Source organism: Polypterus senegalus, chromosome 10 (assembly GCF_016835505.1).
Source record: "Polypterus senegalus isolate Bchr_013 chromosome 10, ASM1683550v1, whole genome shotgun sequence".
In the NCBI taxonomy this organism is placed as follows: Eukaryota; Metazoa; Chordata; class Cladistia; order Polypteriformes; family Polypteridae; genus Polypterus; species Polypterus senegalus.
In genome coordinates, this window is record NC_053163.1 from 24413954 (window position 1) to 24435694 (window position 21741).

Sequence of the window (21741 nt, forward strand, 5' to 3'; positions counted from 1 at the left end):
GACGCCTTCTTCCAGCGAGCTCTGGGTTTATGGGGTGTTGATCAGAAGGGGTGGAGTCAGATGCCCTCTCTGGGAGGGAAAAGGAGAGGGCATGGCTAGCAATAGCGCCTCCTCTCACCTCGGAGGGGAAGTTATGTACCTTGGATGAGTCCTGAAGGCGATCCTCTGACGTACCCATGTGACAATACAGTGTTTGTTCTTGTATATTTTCGTTTTAATTATTTGTTTGCCATAATTTGGCTGGGTGGTGTAATTTTGCTCTGCTGTGCACTGCTGTGTGTGGTTTCAAATGGCAAAGTTAAACTTGAACCTATTTTACCATCTACACATAACTGGGAATTGGGTTGACTGGATTTGAAAGTGTTTTGTTGTGTTAGTTAGTAATCTGAATCTGTGCTTTTAGACTTTAATTAATGCCTTTAGTATTTATTAAAATTCATCTCATATAAGACAAACATACTCTACAGTACCTAAAGGCAAGAATGCACCTTTCAATATTTCTTTATTTATGATCTGCAATTTGGCAAAGTACCATAGTGCCGTGAAATGTTGTAAATTAAAATAACAGTTGATCTAAAACAACACATATGGAGATAAATTAGCTCACATATTTGACAGCATACTAAAAGGAACAGATTAAAATCACTTAGCCCAGATGTCATGAAGACAAATACATTTTTAACGGGCATCAAAAAGCCCAGGCACTACTGCAGCTATTAACTTGATGAAGTATGTGGGAAATGTGAGATAAACATTTTCCAAATTTTACGAGTTCAATTCTAGGACCAGAAACATGACCCTGACAGCATCGGGCAAATATCCTGTATGAGGTGCCAGTCCACTAGGCATACAGACAATCACACATTTCTGTGTGAATCTGGAGTTACCAACCAGTCTAAGCTGCCAGTCTTTGGGATATTTTAGGGGGCACTGACCACTGCAACAGTATGTCAACCAGCTACAAGAAACACCCAAGCAGGATACTGGGGTGGCTTCAGCTATGATAGATGACAGCAATCACACATTGGATCTGTTGATGACTGCAGGTAAACTCATACGTGTTGATGCAGACCACTTAAATTAATAGTACTGTATATACTCACCCATAAGTCGGGTCTTGAAACCCAAGAAGTTGATCATAAAATCAGATCCCAACTTATACACCCATTCAAAAATGCGACACTTCATTTTTTTATATCTTCTTGCTTCCTCCAATCTCTCATCAGTTTCTGTTGCAGCAGCACAGCTACGAATTTCTTTTGCTGTTTCAATGACCTTAATTTAAAACCTGTTTCATATTTTCTTCAGATCGAACGCTCCATCATAGATAAGGGATGCTCTTACAATAAAGGTGTATGAGGGTGGGAGACACAAAAAACAAAAACAGTGCAAACGTCGCTTCAGAATAGTTTGGGTATTACTGTGTGGTCACATCGGCACAATACATAGAAAAAAAAAGGCAGTGTGCTCTGTGGTTACTCTCTCAGGTGGGCATTAGCATATTATAATCTCTTGGACCAATAGCATCAGTTTTCCACATTCAACTTAGACTAGAAGTCCCCCGAGGCTCCACCCATGTAGTAGTGAAACAGGACAAACTTTAAAAATCAATAAAAAAAGAATTAAAAAAAATTTAATAATTTGTATCGAGAAGAAGAGCTTTTGTATCCAAAGGCCTCTTGATATACAATTTTTTTGGTTTTGCTATCAGGGGAGAGAATGTAGCTGTGATCTCTTTGCCATAAATGTAAAAAGTTGGCAAGGTAAACGTTGCCATGTAATGATGCGGGTTCTACTCCATGCTCCCATCGCTGTTCGGGAGCCCTTGAACCCAACACCGTTGATAATGTCACCGAGATGAGCTAGACAGTGGAGGCAACAACACAGCAAGGGGATGGTTCAAAAAAGTACAAAGTGCTTTTATTTAAAATAGTCAAACAAAAACAAAGTGCAACAGTGCAGTGCTCACAGTTCAATAAATAATCCATATAAACAAACATGGAGGTTAAAATCAATAAATAGAAACTATTCTTAAAACAACGAGGTTAAAACGTTCACCAGGAAACAGTGTTTAAAATCAATAACAAGCCTGGTGCCTCTTTTAAACTAGAGTCTCTCCTGCTTCACCCATCTAGGCCCCACAACAAGTGAGATACTCTCTCTCTGCAGCTGACCTTCTTTATGCCTGCTTCTGCTGTCAGTTGCCTTACCGATCCTTGGCTCCGGTCGGCGCCACCGGACAGCGACTTGGGAATTCCCCACGACCAAGGCTCTCACGCAGGGAACACCACGTCCCAAGTCCCGACTCCCACTACCTTCTGTGGAGAGTCCTGCGCCTTCCGGTCACTCCCGCCCTTCAGATCAAACTCTGTGGGAGCGACCACAACCACTACTTCTCCCAGGCCCTCACTTGTGTACTAGGTGAGAAACGCCCACACCGCAGATCACCCCGTGGCTTGCTACGGCCACTATGCCCCCTCACTAAGCCGCGGTGATTATTTATTTCAAATGGCTTTATAACCTTTACCAGACTGATAGATCTCAATTACTTCTGTTCTCATTTGTTCCTGAATTTCTTTGGATCTTGGCATGATGTCTAGCTTTTGAGGTGCTTTTGGTCTACTTCTCTGTGTCAGGCAGCTCCTATTGAAGTGATTTCTTGATTGAAACAGGTGTGGCAGTAATCAGGCCTGGGGTGGCTACGGAAATTGAACTCAGGTGTGATACACCACAGTTAGGTTATTTTTTAACAAGGGGGCAATTACTTTTTCACACAGGGCCATGTAGGTATTTTTTTTCTCCCTGAATAATAAAAACCATCATTTAAAAACTGCATTTTGTGTTTACTTGTGTTATATTTGACTAATGGTTAAATGTGTTTGATGATCAGAAACATTTTGTGTGACAAACATGCAAAAGAATAAGAAATCAGGAAGGGGGCAAATAGTTTTTCACACCACTGTAAGTGGAGGCAACGTACGCTCCAACACATGGCGAGAGGTGGAGAGACTCGAACGGAGGCTGGCATGTGAACGAGGAGGGCCCTTCCTGGCTCCCTACTTCTGAGATTCTGCCTCCCTCTCCCCTCGGCCTGCAGCCTCACTCTCAGGTTCACGTGAATAAATCGGTGCAACCGAACTATGATACTTAAAATCAACCGGAATGTTCAAGCAAATTATAGAAAAAAACCCCAAGCTAAATCCATTAAGTAGTTCTCTCATGAAAAGTGGACAGACAGACATTGGATTTTATATATATATATATCCTGGCTGTGTAAGCCCGTGCTGTAAAAAGCCTGGGGTCCAAGAAACTATTGAAATCATCAGAAAAGTGTAGAGTTGTCAGGTAACTGAAGGAACTACTCTGGACATCTCTGGGTTTTGTTTTGCCCACATGCTTGCATCGCTTGTGTATTAGCGGCTAAGTGACTTTTTCTGTCTTCGGAGGTTTTCTTTTTGTCAACCTGCTCGCCTCGCTTGTGTATTAGCAGCAGGAGGAAAAGTAAAAGGGACACCGTTTTGCTGATGTGCTTGCCTCGCTTGTGTATTAGCGACTAAGCGAGGGTCTCTTTCTTTGTCGTTTTGCCGACATGCTGACCTCACTTGTGTATCCTCGTACCCCGACTCCACCACTCACTTCCAAGCTGGGCAGACAGACACACATACTTCCACGCGTAGACTTTTATTTATAAGAAGAGATTTAGGTATTGCTGGGGAGCAGACTATAAACTGCACAAGTGGATGAGGTTCTGCTTATTTTTGTTTCCACACAACTGTTGGATTTGCACTCCCATCTCCCAGCAGCACATGCTTAATTATTTTGGCCGCCTTCCATCTCCCCACCCAGCCAGCAAGGTGAGTGGGAGGTTGTCTTTGGGGATGTTCTGGACCGTCTCCATCTCCCAACCCACTCAATATGGCGTGTGTACGTTTTATCTGCAAGAAGGACTTGGATTCTGTCCATCTCTCTGTCTTCCATTATGGTGTTGTTCGTGTTTCTCTAAGACAACTCCAACTTCTGAGCTCTCGGCAGAAGACAGAGAAACTGTAGGTGAGTAAAATGAAGCAGTTGGGCGTGGGGGGGACAGCGTTCAGGAAAGTCTCCCATTTACAGATCAGGGAGACATGATCTATATGTTTTAGGTTTTGCTTTGGCAGGGATCAGATCCCATCAGTTGAGCATAGTTAAGCATTTAATTATCTAATAGCTTCTTTTCATTAATCATAACGCTTAACTGAGAGGCTGTCATTTCACAGCAGCGATATCTTCTTTCCCCTCTAATCTAGGCCTGCTGAATATACCACCTGATCAAATCTCTAGAGTGACATTAATCTATCATATCGTGGTTTGGAAAAAAAAAAAAAGAAAAGAGAGAGTGACATTAATGCAGAGGTGCAATTCACCCTTGAGCTCCTGGTGCCACCCTGTTCCTCTGCAGCCTTGATTGGCAACGTCTTCCTCTGGGCTTTAATTGATGTCTCTGCCTGGGTATGAATTATAACCCTTACAGCCAAGGTGAGATGGCCTGCCGATCTCAAATGCCAACACACACAATTGGAAAAGCAACTTGCTGTGGCCAGTTGGTTCAAAGGTTTCTAACAGACAGTGTGCCCCTTCGACTGCTGAAGTTAATTAAGAAAAATTTCAATGCCTTCAGAAAGAGAACAGACGGAGGCATTCTAAAGCAGATCAGCATGCAGAGTATATGGCATTAGTTAAAATTAATGTCCTCATGTTCCCCCTGTTTAACATTCCAAGCGGTAAGCACAGAGTCACACATAGAAGGTAAGTATAGTGTGACTTGTCAAACTCGGGGGGCACCGCTTTCAAATTACAAGGAGGTGAGGGGGGCCTGACAGAGCCCCTCCTGAATTGCTTCGAGTGAGAGGAGAGTAGAGTAGAGAAGACAGGAGGTGAGGGAGTTTCAATGAGGATGCAATCATTTGAAAAGTGAGCTAGAAGAGGATGAAAACAGGGAGCCATTGACCTCGGAAAGTACATTTAAGTAGAGAAAACACAAAAAGTGTTTAGCAACTGGGAGTTGATGAAATACGTTTAGGCTTAAATGAATGTCCCTGCAGCCAAAGATCTCATAAAAAACAGCCAGTCGGCCATTTTCTAACCCGCATAGCCCTGAACAGGATCATGGTAGGTGCTGGAGTCTATCCCAGTTACCACAGGGCACAAATCAGGAACAAACCCTGGACAGGGTGCCAGTCCATCATAGGGCAAACACACACTCACCTAACCAATTCACCTAACCTGTATGCCTTTAGACTGTGGGAGACGAGAACATGCAAACTCTACGCAGGGAGGACCCTGGACACAAACCCCCGGTCTCTTTATTACCACTGCACCACCATTCCACCCTTCGTACAGAACAAATTACAATAAAACATTCAGTCATTTTCTAACCCGCTTAGATGTGAACAGGCTCACGGTGGGTGCTGGAGTCTATCCCGATTTACTGCAGGGCACAAGTCAGGAACAAACCATGGACAGGGTGCCAGTCCATCATAGGGCAAACACACACTCACCTAACCAATTCACCTAACCTGTATGCCTTTAGACTGTGGGAGGCGAGAACATGCAAACTTCACACAGGGAGGACCCTGGACACAAACCCCCGGTCTCCTTACTACCATTGCACCACCATTCCACCCTTGGTACAAAACGAATTACAATAAAACATTCAGTCAATCAATCATTTTCTAACCTACGTAGCCGAGAACAGGATCACGGTGGGTGCTGGAGTCTATCCCGGCTACCACAGGGCACAAGTCAGGAACAAATCCTGGACAGGGTGCCAGTCCATCATAGGGCAAACGCACACTCGCCTAACCAATTCACCTAATCTGTATGTCTTTAGACTGTAGGAGACGAGAACATGCAAACTCTACCCAGGGAGGACCCTGGACACAAACCCCCGGTCTCTTTATTACCACTGCACCACCATTCCACCCTTCGTACAGAACAAATTACAATAAAACATTTAGTCATTCAGTCATTTTCTAACCCGCTTAGATGTGAATAGGGTCACGGTGGGTGCTGGAGTCTATCCCGGCTACTACAGGGCACAAGTCAGGAACAAACCATGGACAGGGTGCCAGTCCATCATAGGGCAAACACACACTCACCTAACCAATTCACCTAACCTGTATGTCTTTTGACTGTGGGAGGAGAGAACATGCAAACTCTACCCAGGGAGGACCCTGGACACAAACCCCCGGTCTCTTTATTACCACTGCACCACCATTCCACCCTTCGTACAGAACAAATTACAATAAAACATTCAGTCATTTTCTAACCCGCTTAGATGTGAACAGGGTCATGGTGGGTGCTGGAGTCAATCCCGGCTACTACAGGGCACAAGTCAGGAACAAACCATGGACAGGGTGCCAGTCCATCACATGGCAAATGCGCACTCACCTAACCTGTATGTCTTTTGACTGTGGGAGGAGAGAACATGCAAACCCTGGACACAAACCCCAGTCTCCTTACTATCACTGCGCCACCCTTCCACCCTTCGTGCAAAACGAATTACAATAAAAGTCAAATTATCTGCAAGAGTGGTGTGAGATGGCACTAAAAGAGTGAGTCTTACCCCAAAAGGATGCCCAGGAACTTGACGAATGGAAGATAAAGGTTTGGGGACATCCAGCTAACCTGGGTAAAACCCAGGAAATGACAAGTGAAGGCAATGTTTCTTGAAAATTCTTGTATAGTTGGCAGCACAAATTCTTAACTATATCCAGTAAGGATTTCAAAATTTAAACAATGATATATTTAACTAAGTACTGAATTAATTAAATAAATTAGGAGGAAAATCCTACGTACATTAGACTTCAAAGCATGATAAGACAAGGGAATGAGTAGGGTGTGTTTATGTAAGCTGAGTTTTGACATAAGTTGGAGATTGGCAGGGACTGGGGGTTTATTTAAATTTTTTTCAAAAGTACTTCATAAAAATAAACACTTCTGGTATCAAGTTTTAACATTAAATAAACCCTTTGGTTAAAAAGAAAAACACTTGCACAAAAAGTTTGCCCCATATTTTCTTGCCACTTTAATAAATGTTTTCACTCCATGAATACAAGTCATAATAAAATTAATAATAATTAAAAAAAAAATCTTCCCTGCTCTGATATCAGCTAAACTCTATGATACTTATGATAGCTGCATTTTCACAATCACAATACAGACATTATTTCATTCCACCATTAAATACTCACAATGATGAGAAGGATGAAGTAGATGAAGTTGTAGAAGGAGTGTGCGTCCATGACATAGTACATGATTTCAACCCAGCCCTCCAAAGTAATGACCTGTAAAATAAAAATGACACACTCTTAAGCCAATAATAAAACATTCGCATATCTTTTGAAATATAAGACATTTCGATTTCTGCTAACTTTCCCCTATGTCTTCTTCTGAATCTTCATGCTCTACGTCTTCAGATTTGTCTGTTTTGAGGATGCAGTTCTCCTCCCTTCCACAAGAGGGCAGTTTTCTGTGTTAGTGCTTCACAATCACAACCTGGCATCAGAGCTAATAAAGAGGTCACAGGAGTTCATATACTGTACATGTCGCTAGAGTGACCTTCATGCCATTTGTCTTCATCGTCTCTTACTAACCATTAAACTCTGTAGGCTACAGGTCAGAATAAAGGGCACAGGGTCGGCGTCTATTCACATCCAAGGGATACAAATAGCAAGCGTAAACATTTACTAGAATACAGCGGATGGTTTCAAATGGGAAAAAACTCTGTTAGTGTTTAAAGCCAGGAAATAAAAAGTAAACCAATGAAAAAGCAGAATAAAACAACAAGAATAATAAAACAGCCCAGCTTCCTGGTTAATTGAGAACCAAAATGAAGGCTCATTAGTTCTTTTGTTTGCTAGTTAGAAAAAGTGAGACCCCTACCTCCCAAAAAATGAGAATATTTAATTGATCTAAGCTACACTTATTATATATTGTATGTAATAAAACACCTTTTATTAAAGGCAGAAATGGCACATGGAATAAGCAATATGAACTGCTGCCTATTGAATGTCACTGAGGCAAGGGATTTACAGGGCCATAAAGTTCAGGCCAGTAGTATTTTGACAATGAAGTCCGAGATTAAATAAGTCATATATTACAGTGTAAGAGGAGGTATGAGAGACACCAGGCTCTTCAGAACGTCTTCATCTTTTCAGAAGAGGAGCAGAAACATCTTTAAAGAACGCACCAATGAAAAGAACGAATGTCCATGGCAGCCTAATGACCAAGGAGCATAAGAAAGAGACACGGGGACCAGGAAGATCAACTCACATCTAGGACCTGTAAAGGAGAGAAGCCTGTCTATGCTTCATCAAAGATGGTAACATGTAACGAAAAAATACTGTACATTATTAATCAGTCATGTCATGGAGCAACAGCCATTTGCAACTTTAACATTGTCTTGCCTAGATTTCTAAATCAATTTAAATGTATTTTTATATATAGAAGTAGTAATTTATATCTAAGATATGGACATTTCTGGGTGATTCCAATATTTTGAACGTTAATGCATATATGTACAGTATGTGAAAGAGGAAAAGAGGAAGGCCTAAGAGAAGGTTTATGGATGTGGTGAGAGAGGACAGGCAGGTGATGGGTGTGACAGAGCAAGATGTACTGGGCAGGAAGATACGGAACAAGATGATCCACTGTGGTGACCCCTTAACGAGAGCAGCTGAAGGAGGAAGACGAATTGTGTTGTATGATTGATTATATATATTGTCACACACTTGCGCATAAGAGGCAGTCAACAGGCTTAACTGAGGGTAAGGTGTCAGCTCGTGGGTTGAAAAAGTGCACTAACTTCTCCTCTTCTTCTACAGATCCACAGAAGGGAAACCCTCTTAAACTGGTACCAGCCTCCGCCCTCCTGTCCTGAGGACAACCACACAGAGGAGCAACTCTTCATAATTTACCAATTAAACAATAAAATTAACTACTCCAGCCCTCTTCAGCAGATTGCAGCATACATCTCCTTCGTCATCTGAGTCAGTGGGCCCTCATCTGCTTCCCAACAGCTCGTCTGTCTAACTATGGGTGAATACTGTGCAGCTTGGAAAAACTGACTCACCCCTTACTTTACGTTCAACGAATAAGTATGGGAGAATGCTGCAAGTGAAGAGAAATGCAGGTGGGGACCACAGACCTTTCACTTATGAGTGACTCCCAGCAACCTGACCAAAGCCACCTGTAGATTATGGAAAATATTGACGTAAATATCAGAAAGATGGACCCCACCTCCTCCATAAAGTCCATCACAAAAGAACATTTATCTACTCATTGAGCAACAACTGGAAATACAACGTGTAAGCTCCATTCAAGCTATCTGGGAAAATGAGAGCTGTGGTAGTAGCGGTTCCAGTAGTAGACTTCCAACCCTGAGGTTGTGGATTCAGATCCCACTACTGACACCAGTGTGTGACCAGGAGCAAGTCACTTCACCTGCCTGAGCTCTAACTGGAAAAACAAAAGAAACGTAACCAATCGTATCTCATATGTTGCAAGATGCCTTGGATGAACGTGTCAGTTACATGACAAGTAATAATAATAAACTGCCACCATATCATCTTTGAAAATTATAAAAAATCAACCTGACTTTGGTCATTGAGTTTTTATTAAAGGTCAGCCTTTCGGGTTGTGATGGACGCCCCTTCTGTAAGTGTTCCAGGGGAGCAAGCATGGACTGCACAGTACCTCCCCCGGACCACTTGGCGGCAGCCACCCGGGTGACTGTGGTGAATTAGATACCCACAGGGCTCCATGGGAGATGGAGTTCTCCACAGCCCTGTTGGGATCCGGGGTGGCCACCAGGAAGTGCTGTAGGGGTTCCTGGGCCCATCTGGGCCTTAGTTCAGCCACACCCAGAGGTGCAATCAGAAGCAGATGGTCAAGCACCTGAAGCACTTCCAGGTGAGCTATAAAAGAAGCCACCAGCCACCACTCCGGGAGCCAGTGTCAGGAGGAGGGAGACAAAGCTACCAAGGAGGAGTGGAGGACTTGAACAGTTTATTTGTGCTCGTGACTTCTGGTTTTGTGGGACTGTGTTGTGGCTGAGGGATACAAGGAAGATGTGGGCCCCCAGCTGAAGAAGTAAAATAAATTCTTTTGGTTTACTTTAACGTGCCTCCGTTGTCAGTCTGTGTCAGGTTGGGCATGTACAGTATTTAGCATATTATTATAGGTTCTATAATTCATAATCCCTGTCATCCTTTCTATTTAGGCATCGGCACAATATTAAAAACTTCCTTTTTCTTACAAAACATGCTAGTTAGAGTTAACAAGATTAAAAACCTCTTTCTTTCTCAATACAAGCTCAGCCATATGCCCTCAACACCCACATGCAGAAAAAGATGAGAACATGTGCACCTTCCAGGGTGAGGATATTACTGCGATATTATAAAAACTCCACACTTACCAATTACAAGAAACAAAAAGGGAGAAAATAATCAAATAAAACTAAATTATACTGCATTTGATGGATTATATTAATTTCTTATTTTCCATTTAAAAATAAAACTGTGTATTTGGAGAAGATCTGGTCTTAAAATACGCACACAAATGGATCGTAGCGTTGTTCCATACACACTCTCAAAACAGACTGCTGCCTAATTTCTGCTTTCTGCATGGGACTATTAGAGATGAGCTCTGCGAAAGGAAAGAAAAAGACAATTTCAGCCACTTGAGTACTGTGAGTTCTGAAAGGGAGTGGGGGGCCAAATGTGTGACAGCGAGCCATTGTGTTAAAATGATGATTAAAAAGACCTGAATCTCTGTTTCATCCTTCAAAGTACATTTATGAAGACTGAATGCATGTTTTATTGAATCCCAAAGTACAATTTTGCCTCATTCTCCTTCTCCGGAGCTTGAATATTAATAAGGTGGCAGCTGACCGTGATTCATATGCATGACACAACATTGAAATCCTGCAGAAGGCACTGCGATCCTTGCTGTAGTGCTGCCATAAGGCACTATATGAATTGTCCTCACTGAATGAGGCATTTAATCATGAGGCAATTCTTTGTTTTCACAATCACGTGATGAATTTATTTTAGTATTATTCTAGAATTTTAGTACATTTGCTAAAGGCAAAGTACATTTTTAGCACTTCATTCTTTCAGTGGAAAAGTAAAGGCCTGCATATTTCAATCAATGGCTTATTATTTTTCCTCCCAATTTACTGATGTGTTGTAAGGTACACTACAGATTTTTAATACGTTTCAAATATAGTTTAAAAATAAAGACAATTGTTATTTGGCTGATACCTGTATCCAAGGCAACTTACCAGATACAATTTTTGGTTTTTCAATTGTAACTCAGGCAGGTGAAGTGACAGTCAGGGTCACACAGTGTCAGTAACGGGGTCTGAACCTACAACCTCATGGTTTGAGGTCCACAGCCTTAACCGCTACACCACACCACCTGCCAATGACACATTACCTAAGAAATACAGCAATCAGTTATAGTTAGTCCAGGATGTAGAAACAAGAATCTTAGCCAGAAGGAAATCTGAGCGAATTTCTTCAGTTTTAGCATCGTTACCTTAGATTAGATTAGGTAAATGTTATTAATCGCGAAAAAAGGAAATCTGAGTGAATTTCTTCAGTTTTAGCATCGTCACCTTAGATTAGATTAGATAAATGTTATTAATCATAAGGGGAAATTTAGAGTCAACCATGTTCTTCTAACATTCTACTAATCTCTCGATTATATAAAAAAATCCTTCGATGTGATGAGACTTTTTGGAAAAGAGATTTTTTTTCAAGTCCCACGAGACAAGACTTTGGCCTTGAGATTTTTTTCAAGTCACGCCCTCCTCGCAAACATTTTAAACTAGACCACAGTCCTCTCCCCTCTCATTTGTGTGAATGCTTTTGTCAGACACACTTCCTGCTCTCTCAGCTCTTATACATTTTAACGTTTTTCTCACTTTAAGATCCCAATTAAAGAAGACATTATGTCCAAATCTTATTGAAGAATTTCATCATGAAGGGTTATCAGAAAAAATGAGTACACGGGCAATCCTAAAATTGAGAAATGAGGAAGTCAAATGAATTTGTCAATCGATTACGCAGCAAATTAGTTAAATGCATCCAAAAATGTTGATTAGTTACACAGCAAATTGGTTAAATTTGTATCAATAGATTATGCTGAAACAGTTGGTGGTGATCGTGCAGAAGATGAAAACAACAACTTACAATATCCCGAGGAATATCTACAACTGTTAACAATGTCTGGTCTTCCAACACATGAATTACTGTAGAAAGAAGGATGTATCCAAGAAAGTTAATTAAGTAAATCTTCCACGAATAACATTAAACAACAAAGGAGATCTTGATATGCCATTCGTATTAAAATGTTAACAGTTTCCCGTTAGAATAGCTTTTGCAAAGACAATTAACAAATCTCAGAGCCAAACATTTGAAAAAGTTGTTTTATTTAATAGAGACAGTTATAGGTTGCGTTGATGCATACGTAACAATTCCTATGAAATAAAAAATCTCGGGGCCCAAGGGCTGGTAAGCAAAGTGAGAAAAAGGGAGTATTAGACAAACGAGGAGGAGTAAAGGCACACACTCAGAGAGTCACTTTCAAAGAGAGAAGCCATTTTATTAGAATGCACTGGACAGAGCGAGCGTCAGTAAAGAGAGGTACACGGAGGGCTATATTTTTAAACTCTGTAACCTATCTTCAACAGGTACAAGGTGGTATAGGGAAACGGGAAAGTTTGGAACTTGGTTGGCGACCCTTGGGACCAATGCAACCTCGTTTAGAACCCTGCGCCATTAGTTATAATGGAGCAGTGGAGTGGTGCGCAACAAGCGTTCACTGTGAAAGACTTTTATAAGAATGGTGCACGCAACTTCAGCAAGCCAAAAAAAGTATGTCAGGTCATATCAAACATCACGACTGACGGACTTGTTAGTAAAGTGTTTTCCTATTATACGAAACATTAAACTGCTGAGGCATCTGCAGGAAACCATTTGAGTGGGGGGAAAAAAATCCAGAGAAGGGGCACATTTTGCACCATGAGAACACACCGCAGTAAATTTATTTGGAAGTTCAATGTTATTTGTTATGGACAATACAGTATATGATGTTTGAACTTTACAACACAAGAATCACTTTCTTTAAATGCATTGGAACCACTGCTGGGGCTAAATGTGAGCAGGTTATTGTAATAATTGCAGAAAAACCAGTAGGGATGGGTTGCCAGTGTTTACAAGTGTGTGCCAACAGCCGATACTGCACCAGTGCTACCAAAACAGTAACAGCAATGTGCCAACCTATGGAATTAAATCCAAATTAGTGTTGGAACTGATTTACTGGTGGCCAGACTAATGGTGGTCAACCTGTACTTGAACTCTCCTCAGCTTTGCACTTGATTAAAGAGACTGTCATAGGTGGTCGATGGCATTGGGCAAATTTTAAATAAATAATCGCACCCCAAAAAGTTCAGGTTCCAATTGGGCGTGGGTGTGCATTTTGCTCCACAGTTAATTGAGGTGCTGTCTGATCGAGCCGCATACACGTGTGGAGGCTGGTGGATCACAGACACCTCAGTTGTGCCTCAGAGGAAGTGACTTTTCACACTTGGACCCAATTGGACAGGAGAGATAAGAGGAGTCTGCATAGGACAAAGTGGGTCAGATGAAAGATAGGTAGAGAGAAGAAAAAAGAAATTAAAGAAAGGAGACAAGCAGGCCAAAAAGAGAGGGAGCTGGTGTGAGCAAGTGAGACAGAAAACAGGCAGCCAGGAAGAGAGACCCTTGGGGTGCATTAGGCTGATGCTCAGTGGCTGCTGACAGTCACCACATCCTAGCGGCTCAGGGAGCTGGAGTGATGCCGTGCTCAAAGTACCAACTCGCCGTGCAAGTCAAGAGAGAGGCAGGAAGTGCTGCAGAGGTACTGGAAGGCTTGAGATGGTGTCCTGCAGGAGAGCCATGGTTCACATGGAAGAGTACCTGGCAGTGGGAATCAGAAGCTCAGCATGGTGCCCTGCCTCGCTCACAGATGGTTGCAGGGACCCGAGTATAAGAGCAATGTGGTTCAGCGTGGTGCCCTGCTGGAAGCCATGAGCTGCAGGGACCCGAACATGGTGCAGAACGTTGGATGAAACGTCAGTTAGGCGTCTCTTTGGCTGTGAGGTCCTCTTTCGGGGTAAGCTGAGGAGGCATCCATTTTAAGGGGATGTACCGGGGACTGCATTTTAAAGAGATGATACCTGCCTGTGTTTTTAACCTTGCTTTTGATGGAATATTTATTGGATCGCTTTTACCCTTCAGAAACATATTGTTGTATTGGATTATTTATTTATAACAGATGGAGCACTGCACTTTAATTTGGACACTTTGATTTGTTTTGGATTGTTTGTAATAAAGCAATATTCACTTTTGCAGCATATGTGTGTATTTCTCTGCCTGGCTTATCTCTGTTACGGTGCCAAAGGTGGTGGGATCAAGAGGCTCCCAAACAGGAGTGGGAGCATGAAGCCAATCCACACCGTCACATTGCCACAGAAAAAACAGTGGAAGTGACAAAGAAACAGCAAGTACCATTTCTTAAATTTCATAAATGATTTAAATTGGGTCAGTAAAGAATTTAGTTTAATTTTTATTTAATTCATAATTTAATTTGGTGAGCAACCATGTAAAATCTGTGAGCGATGCTCCTTAAATTTATGAGCAATCGACCATGTGCTCAGCCTAGATCGAACACTGGGATTGGAGGTCCATGTGTTTCCTAATATTAAATACTTTCTGTGCTGTAACATGCATATCAATTAAAAAAACCTTTTCTTTCTTCATGAATTAAAAAAATTTGAACACAATCAAATAAGAAGCAAATTGATGGATAACTGTCAAATTATGTTAATAACAACAACTATAAAGTTAAACCCAAAGTCAAATAAGTCCATAAAAGGAATTCAATTTCAAGGATTCAAAGGGACTATAGGCCATAGATTTACCTGTGAAAAAAGTATTGTCTGTAGGATGTGAAGTGAATGACTGGTTACATCTCAAACCGCTAATTAATGTTTTCCCATGAGCTATCAGCTAATGTTTTCTAATTGGGTCTCGTCAAAGTTTGCATTCTTGTAACTGTTCTGTCATGTGTGATTTTCTATTTTATTTTGTAATGCTGAATGGTCTTCTTAATTGTTTTGTTAAGCACTTTGTGATGAGATCTGTGATAATAAAAATTCATTATTTTCTATTTTTACAAGAACGAAAGTGTCTCTAATCTAATGCAAAGTCTTAGGTTCGTAGCTCTTAAATTCCCAACAGACTTTATGATTAAAGAAAAAGCAAATAAGTGTCTTAATCCATCTCATGTCTTCAATAAAAAGCTATTTATAGAGGTTTTCTTAATAGGCAGTTATCATGAAACTGATGTTTGTCTGCCGTCCACTTAAAAATGTGCTTCATTCAATACATTTTTCTCAGGGCTGATTTTATTTACATATTCGTTGAATTGTGGACTTTATTATTTTATCTTCATTGAGTTAATATGCTATGCAACACGCTTGCAATTGTCAGTTTATTATTATGCCATGATGGCATCTTTGTTTTGGTATTCACACTATCAGTTTGAGTTCTGGTGGGAATACCGTCACCATGCAGGGTGTATGTGGTCTGTAACAATCCTTAGGTGGGTGGTACGTGTCAAAGTAACAACAACACGAATGCCAGCGTTTCCAAGCAGAACATTGCATCACACTGCCTCTGTCATCTTCTCTTCTTCCCTCAGTTCATCCTGCTGCTATCTCTTCCCCAGGTAAATGACACACATGCACCCGGTCAGTCACATGATCTAAAAGAAAACGTGATTCATCACACCAGGCCACCATCTTCCATTGCTTCATGGTCCATTTCTGGCGCTCAGGTTCCCATTTGTAGGTACTTTCGCCATTGGACAGAGGTCAGCATGGACACTCTGACTGGTTGTCAGTGACGCAGCAAGCTTCAATGCACTGTGGGTTCTCGCTCCTTTTTGTCATGGCCAGCATTATCTTTTTCACCAATTTGTGCTAACTATTCTGTGTGATCAAACCAAATGGCGAACCTTATCTCCCCACTCACAATAATGAGCCTTGCACACCCATGACTCTATTGCCGGTTCATTAGTTGTCCTTCCATGGACCACTTTTGGTAGGTACTAAACACTGCATACTAGGATTATCCCACAAAAACTGACATTTTAGAGATTCTCTGACCCAGTCGTGAAGCCATCACAATATCGCCCTCGTCAAAGTCGCTCACATCCTTAGATTTGGCCAATTTTCTTTCTTCCAAAAAATCACCTTCAAGAATGGACTGTTCAAGTGCCATGTCACAAGACAATCAATATTATTCACTTCACCTGTTAATGGTTTTAATGTTATGGCTGATCAGTGTATTCTTATAGAGCAAATCTTACACAATTTCATTTCTTTTCTTTTACGTTTATTTTCATATTGTTGACTTTTTGTTTGTGTGAGTTTCTCTATGAGCAGCTAACATGCACTCCTCTACCAGTGTTCTGACTAACTTGTACTGGGGATACGAGTGGCTGTCAGGTGAGTAAAAGAGGAAAATATACAACACAAAAGTTGAGGTAAGAGGCTTTTCTAATTTATCTGTTTCCCTAGCTCTTTCTCATGGGTGGGATTTGATTTGAACTAGTTTTCTCAAGTCTGACTTGCTTGTATGGAATGTTACTTGCTTCCGAAAAATTCAATAAAATGCTAAAAAAAAAAAGTTGAGGATAAGTGCTTGCAAAGTTAAAGTGAACCATTAAACTAATTCGAAGTTGAATTCACATAGAATGTTCCTCTGTATTATGACAGACGAGTTCACAAATTCGTCAGTGCTATGATATGTTAAAATTTCAGAAGTTTGTACTGTACAATTTGTTTCAGATATCCCAATGAAAATTGCACTGTCTTGACAAATTTCCTTAGGAGAATACGTGTGCCACAATTCAACAAAATTTGTCCACAGGGAGCTGAGTTCTTTCATTCGGACAGACATACAGACCTGGCTACCGCAATAGGTGCTGCTTACATCATAAGTAAATGTACCTAAAACTGAATAACATCTGAACAAAATTGGAATATACAAAATCATCTACACCTGTATTGCTGGCATAAACACTCTGAGCCAACATTTAGAGCAAAACCTTTTAATGAAATTTTTTTACATACAACAAAAAAAAAAGTTAAATATAAACAAAATATATTCTTCTTCACTCGGTACAAAACACGACATAACTAATACCAGATGCAGCTTCTTAGATGTCCTAGGCAAAAGCAAAAAATGTCACACACAAACCTCATTATTATTGCAGATTATTGCAGATCGAAGACGGGATAAGGAGCGTCCTCTTTGGTTATTTTCACACATGAAAACATGAATGTTAGATTGACGATTGTTCATGGCTGGGTGTCCATTACGTTTTTTCAAAGAAGTATCAGGCGTGCTAATTGATAATGTTCTGTACATAGTAAATTCGTCATTAGATATGGGGGTCTTCCCAGACTGTCTTAAGACTGCTGTAGTTAAACCCCTTCTTAAGAAACATAATCTTGACCCCTCAGCTCTTGAAAATTTTAGACCCATCTCTAACCTGCCTTTCTTAAGTAAAGTTCTGGAGAAGGCAGCCATTATGCAGTTAAATGACCACCTCAATAAACATGCTATTCTTGATAAATTTCAGTCGGGTTTTAGAACAAATCACAGCACAGAAACTGCACTCGTTAAAGTAGTAAATGATTTGCGAGTGAATGCAGACAGAGGCCATTTATCTGTTCTCATCCTCTTAGATCTGAGTGCTGCATTTGACACCATTGATCATAATATTCTTAGAAATCACCTTAGTCAATGGGTGGGCCTCTCTGGCAGTGTCTTAAATTGGTTTGAATCCTACCTGACAGGGAGAAAATATTTTGTTAGTTGTGGTAATTACAACTCGAAGACACATGATATCCAATATGGTGTTCCACAAGGCTCTATCCTGGGTCCGCTGTTATTCTCAATCTATATGCTTCCGTTAGGTCAGATTATCTCAGGGCACAACGTGAGCTACCACAGCTATGCTGATGACACACAGCTGTACTTATCAATAGCACCTGATGACCCGACTCTCTTGATTCACTAACACAATGTCTGACTTGTATCTCAGAATGGATGAATAGTAACTTTCTCAAGTTAAATAAAGAGAAAACTGAAATCTTAGTGATTAGCAATAATGGATACAATGAGGCTATTAGAAATAAACTGGATACATTAGGATTAAAAGTCAAGACGGAGGTAAAAAGTTTATGGGTAATTGTTGACTGTAATCTGAATTTTAAATCACATATTAATCAGACCACTAGGACAGCATTTTTTCACTTAAGAATAATAAGTAAAGTTAGACCTCTTATATCACTGAAAGATGCTGAGAAATTAGTTCACGCATTTGTTTTCAGTCGACTAGATTACTGTAACGCACTCCTCTCAGGACTACCCAAAAAAGACATAAATCGTTTGCAACGAGTGCAGAATGCAGCTGCTAGAATCCTAACTAGGAAAAGAAAATCCGAACACATTTCTCCAGTTTTGATGTCACTACACTGGTTACCTGTGTCATTCAGAATTGACTTTAAAATTCTGCTTATGGTTTATAAAGCCTTAAATAATCTCGCCCATCTTATATATCGGAATGTCTGACACCTTATATTCCAAATCGTAACCTCAGATCCTCAAATGAGTGTCTCCTTAGAATTCCAAGAACAAAACTTAAAAGAAGTGGTGAGGCGGCCTTCTGCTGTTATGCACCTAAAATCTGGAATAGCCTGCCAATAGGAATTCGCCAGGCTGATACAGTAGAGCAGTTTAAAACACTGCTGAAAACACATTACTTTAACATGGCCTTTTTATAACTTCACTTTAACTTAATCCTGATACTCTGTATGTTCAATTTCCTCATAATAATTACTCATGGTGGCTCTAAAATCCGTACTGACCCCTACTCTCTTTTCTGTTTCTTTTTCCGGTTTCTTTGTGGTGGTGGCCTGCGCCACCTCCACCTACTCAAAGCTTCATGATGCTCCAACAATGATGGATGGATTAAAAGGCAGAAGTCTACGTGACCATCATCATCAATCCCTTCCGTGAGAACCCTAAATCCAAAGAGGACTGTTTCATTTATGTTAGGTAGAATGCCCAGAGGGGACTGGGCGGTCTCATGGTCTGGAATCCCTACAGATTTTATTTTTTTCTCCAGTCGTCTGAAGCTTTTTTTTGTTTTTTCTGTCCCCCTTGGCCATTGGACCTTACTCTTATTCGATGTTAATTATTGTTGATTTATTTAGTTTTTCTTATTGTGTCTTTTATTTTTCTATTCTTTATTATGTAAAGCACTTTGAGCTACTGTTTGTATGAAAATGTGCTATATAAATAAATGTTGTTGTTGTCAAAATATCTCCTTCTACAAAACTTTGCCACCCTAGATGACTGCTTAATTCATCTATAACGGTAGAGCCAGTCCACGTTCAACTCAACTTATTTAACATTGCAAACATTTCTCTTGACTCACATTTTCCAAAATGTATCTCGGTCAAGATCAAGCACTTCCTGTTCACCTAAAATTACTGAAATATTTTTAAGATCTCAGGGTGCAACTATCAAACTCACAACTTGGAATTTGTTCCATGTATCTGTAATTCTCTCTGTGCAAAGAAATATTTAACAAATGGACAAAGGTTACCTCAACCATGTGAGTCATTTCTATTTGCTTATGTGGAGAAGACTCAGCTCAATCAAATATTCCCATAGTTCATACCCTGCCGTCCTTAATCCAGTCTTGTCACTCTTCTTTGGCCTTCTTGACGTGCACAATATAATCTATCATCTTTATTAAGATTTCCAATTGTGTACTCCATTTAGTGACACGCTCACACTCAATGTCCACTTATTACTGAAATATTTCCAGCCTAAGGAGAGTGTACAGGCTTTCCAAACTGTAGAAAACAGGAAAATGTGCAAGACTCTCTAAAATTCCAATCACACACAGTAGTGTTGGTGAACAGATTTTAGACTCAATTATGCTTATAGCAGGGTCAAGCATAATCTCATAAGCAGCTGTAATATGTTCCTTACATCTTTCCAGCACAGGGATATTTGGATCTTCAAGTTTCAAAGCTGATAAAGTGACAAATATGGATGTTGTTGCAGAAGAATGTTGTGGATGTGACCAGAATTTCTGAAACTCTCATTAAAATGGGATTTGCATCGAGTCTTTCAGGCACAAATAATTGTGGCTCTATAAATTTAACAGCTGGATCAGCTTCAGATGTACTATCAGGAGGTGTAAGAGTCAATCCTAGGAAGTTAATGCTAATGTTTAATTCACATATAAAAGTGCTTCCTTGCTATAATTATAATGGCACGTTAGTCTTACGTAACTAATGGAAGGTATCCCCTATAAGCTATGGAGCATTCCTGACACTCAACCTAAATTCGGGTATAACATTTGGATTGCTAGCTTGCACACGGAATGGTATAGACCCGGTAAACAATTTTCTGAGCATATATCGTATCACATACAGTACATGTTCACTAGTGCACAGTGGGTCTCTTTTGGCTTTAGGACCCAATTTTATTGTTTTTCATTTAGTCAGGACCCTTTATTAGAAGTAATTTTAATGTAAACTTGACATTTTCCCTAAATGGCACATATTAACTAATACTAGTAAATGCATTTTCGACATTTATGTAATTAAAGAAATCCCTTGATCTTCAAAATCCTGGAATCAATGATTGAAAAATGTAAAAGACCATGGAACAGTCAAAAATCAGCCAATTCAAATAAAATCAGTCTTCATCGACGTTGTATAATATTATAGAATACTGAGAATTTCATTTTCAAGTCCACATATTTTTTTTTTTCACAAACATGGTGCATATGCATTTGCAATTCAAAAGTGTGTTCTAAGGTTAGGCGGTATCTAAAAATTGAAAAAAAAAATATCTTGCTGGCTCTGTCGCTTTATAATGGTGGGTATGGGACATGGAGAAAAAGCTTAAAAACAAACCAAATACATCCATTTTTCAAGCAAAGACAGTTGTCGAGTATTGATCCATGCATTCTGTGTTCCAGGACATCGATAGTCATGAAACTGAGGATGGACTAGTGCACTAAGGACACAAACAACAAGATGTGCATTGTGTGTTTATAACAAAGTGTCCAAAGTGTAATTCTTATGGATTCATAAATAATCCATGCCAATAATACCAATAGATTCTCATAAACAGTTTGTTTAAAAACCAGGAATGAAAACACAATCAGGGGGTCTCCTCCCTCACCTCTTTCCAAGTATGCTCTCTCACCTTCTTTCTCTTCTCTTGTTCACCATCTAAGGATCTCACAGCAGGGTTGAGATGTTTGCACATGGAGTCAACCTTCTGTCTCACTCTTGTCTCACCCACCTTGGCTGGTTTCCCCACTTTGACCTTCCTGATGACATCCTTCGCCGACTGCGAGCAAGAGTCCTGATCACTTCTACATCTCAACTCAATAGGAGTGGATCCACTCATGGAGCTCCATCGTTCTCGCATCACCATGGGGCCTCCCAAGCATCTCGACTCCTATCCTCGGCTCTGGCTCCATCCTGATTCTGCTCTGTCCTTTTATTCCTCAGTTTTATCATCTCTTTTCTTTCAATTACTCCCGTTCCAG

At 40.5% G+C, this 21741-nt stretch overlaps 1 protein-coding gene across 2 annotated transcripts in view; it reads right to left on the reverse strand.

The window, feature by feature from the left end:
• The window catches only part of LOC120536964 (voltage-dependent T-type calcium channel subunit alpha-1I-like), an 808892-nt gene that overhangs the window by 215738 nt on the left and 571413 nt on the right, over positions 1 to 21741 (reverse strand). For both annotated transcript variants that reach the window (XM_039765546.1, XM_039765545.1), the window contains exon 8: positions 7233 to 7325. In XM_039765546.1, coding sequence (XP_039621480.1) covers positions 7233 to 7325 — 93 coding nt within the window. The remainder of the gene's footprint in view (positions 1 to 7232; positions 7326 to 21741) is intronic.